This window comes from Schistocerca nitens, chromosome 9 (assembly GCF_023898315.1).
Source record: "Schistocerca nitens isolate TAMUIC-IGC-003100 chromosome 9, iqSchNite1.1, whole genome shotgun sequence".
Lineage (NCBI taxonomy): Eukaryota > Metazoa > Arthropoda > Insecta > Orthoptera > Acrididae > Schistocerca > Schistocerca nitens.
Window position 1 is genome coordinate 515,217,044 of NC_064622.1, and position 622 is coordinate 515,217,665.

Sequence of the window (622 nt, forward strand, 5' to 3'; positions counted from 1 at the left end):
TTTGCCCGTAATCCATTCTGCCATCGTCGGAGCGAGCCATTAAGAATAATGGTTAAACGCTCCATTCTACTTTAGATACTGGTAGGGGCGACCAGTTGGATATGTGTGTGCAGAATATTGTAGTGGAAAAAATACCACACAGGCCACATAGGTTGCACAGATATATGTGAGTGCAATATGATCCACAAGCATGTTGTGTTGCATATTATGGTCAACAGACAAACAGTATTATCGTCTAGGAGAGTTAAGTATTTTTTTATTTATTTTGAAACCATCAACACAATTAATTAAAATCACTTTTCAAACTTTTTTCAAGGCCTTCACTGTAAATGGAATCCTCAGGAGGATGGTACAGGTGTTAATATCTGAACAGTCTCACAGTCCCAAGTGTGATCTTTTTTATAATAGTGCTTGGCCATAGCATATATTTCAATCTGTATCACACAGGTATAGCATCAATGTTGTTCCACGCGACATCAATGAAATGTACAAGGGGCATTCAATATGTAATGCAACACATTTTTTCCCTGTCAATTTCAGTTGAAAAATGTGGAATTTGTTGCGGGATACTGTGGGATATCCCTGTTTCAGCCCCTATACCTTCATAAATGATAGGTGGCAG

General features: G+C 38.3%; 1 protein-coding gene across 1 annotated transcript in view; it reads left to right on the forward strand.

Annotated features, from left to right (window-relative positions):
- Positions 1–421, forward strand: part of LOC126204387 (nicastrin) — a 102,407-nt gene extending 101,986 nt beyond the window's left edge. The window contains exon 10 of the mRNA XM_049938758.1: positions 317–421. Within this exon, the coding sequence (XP_049794715.1) occupies positions 317–421 (105 nt within the window). The remainder of the gene's footprint in view (positions 1–316) is intronic.
- Positions 422–622: the final 201 nt, after the last annotated feature.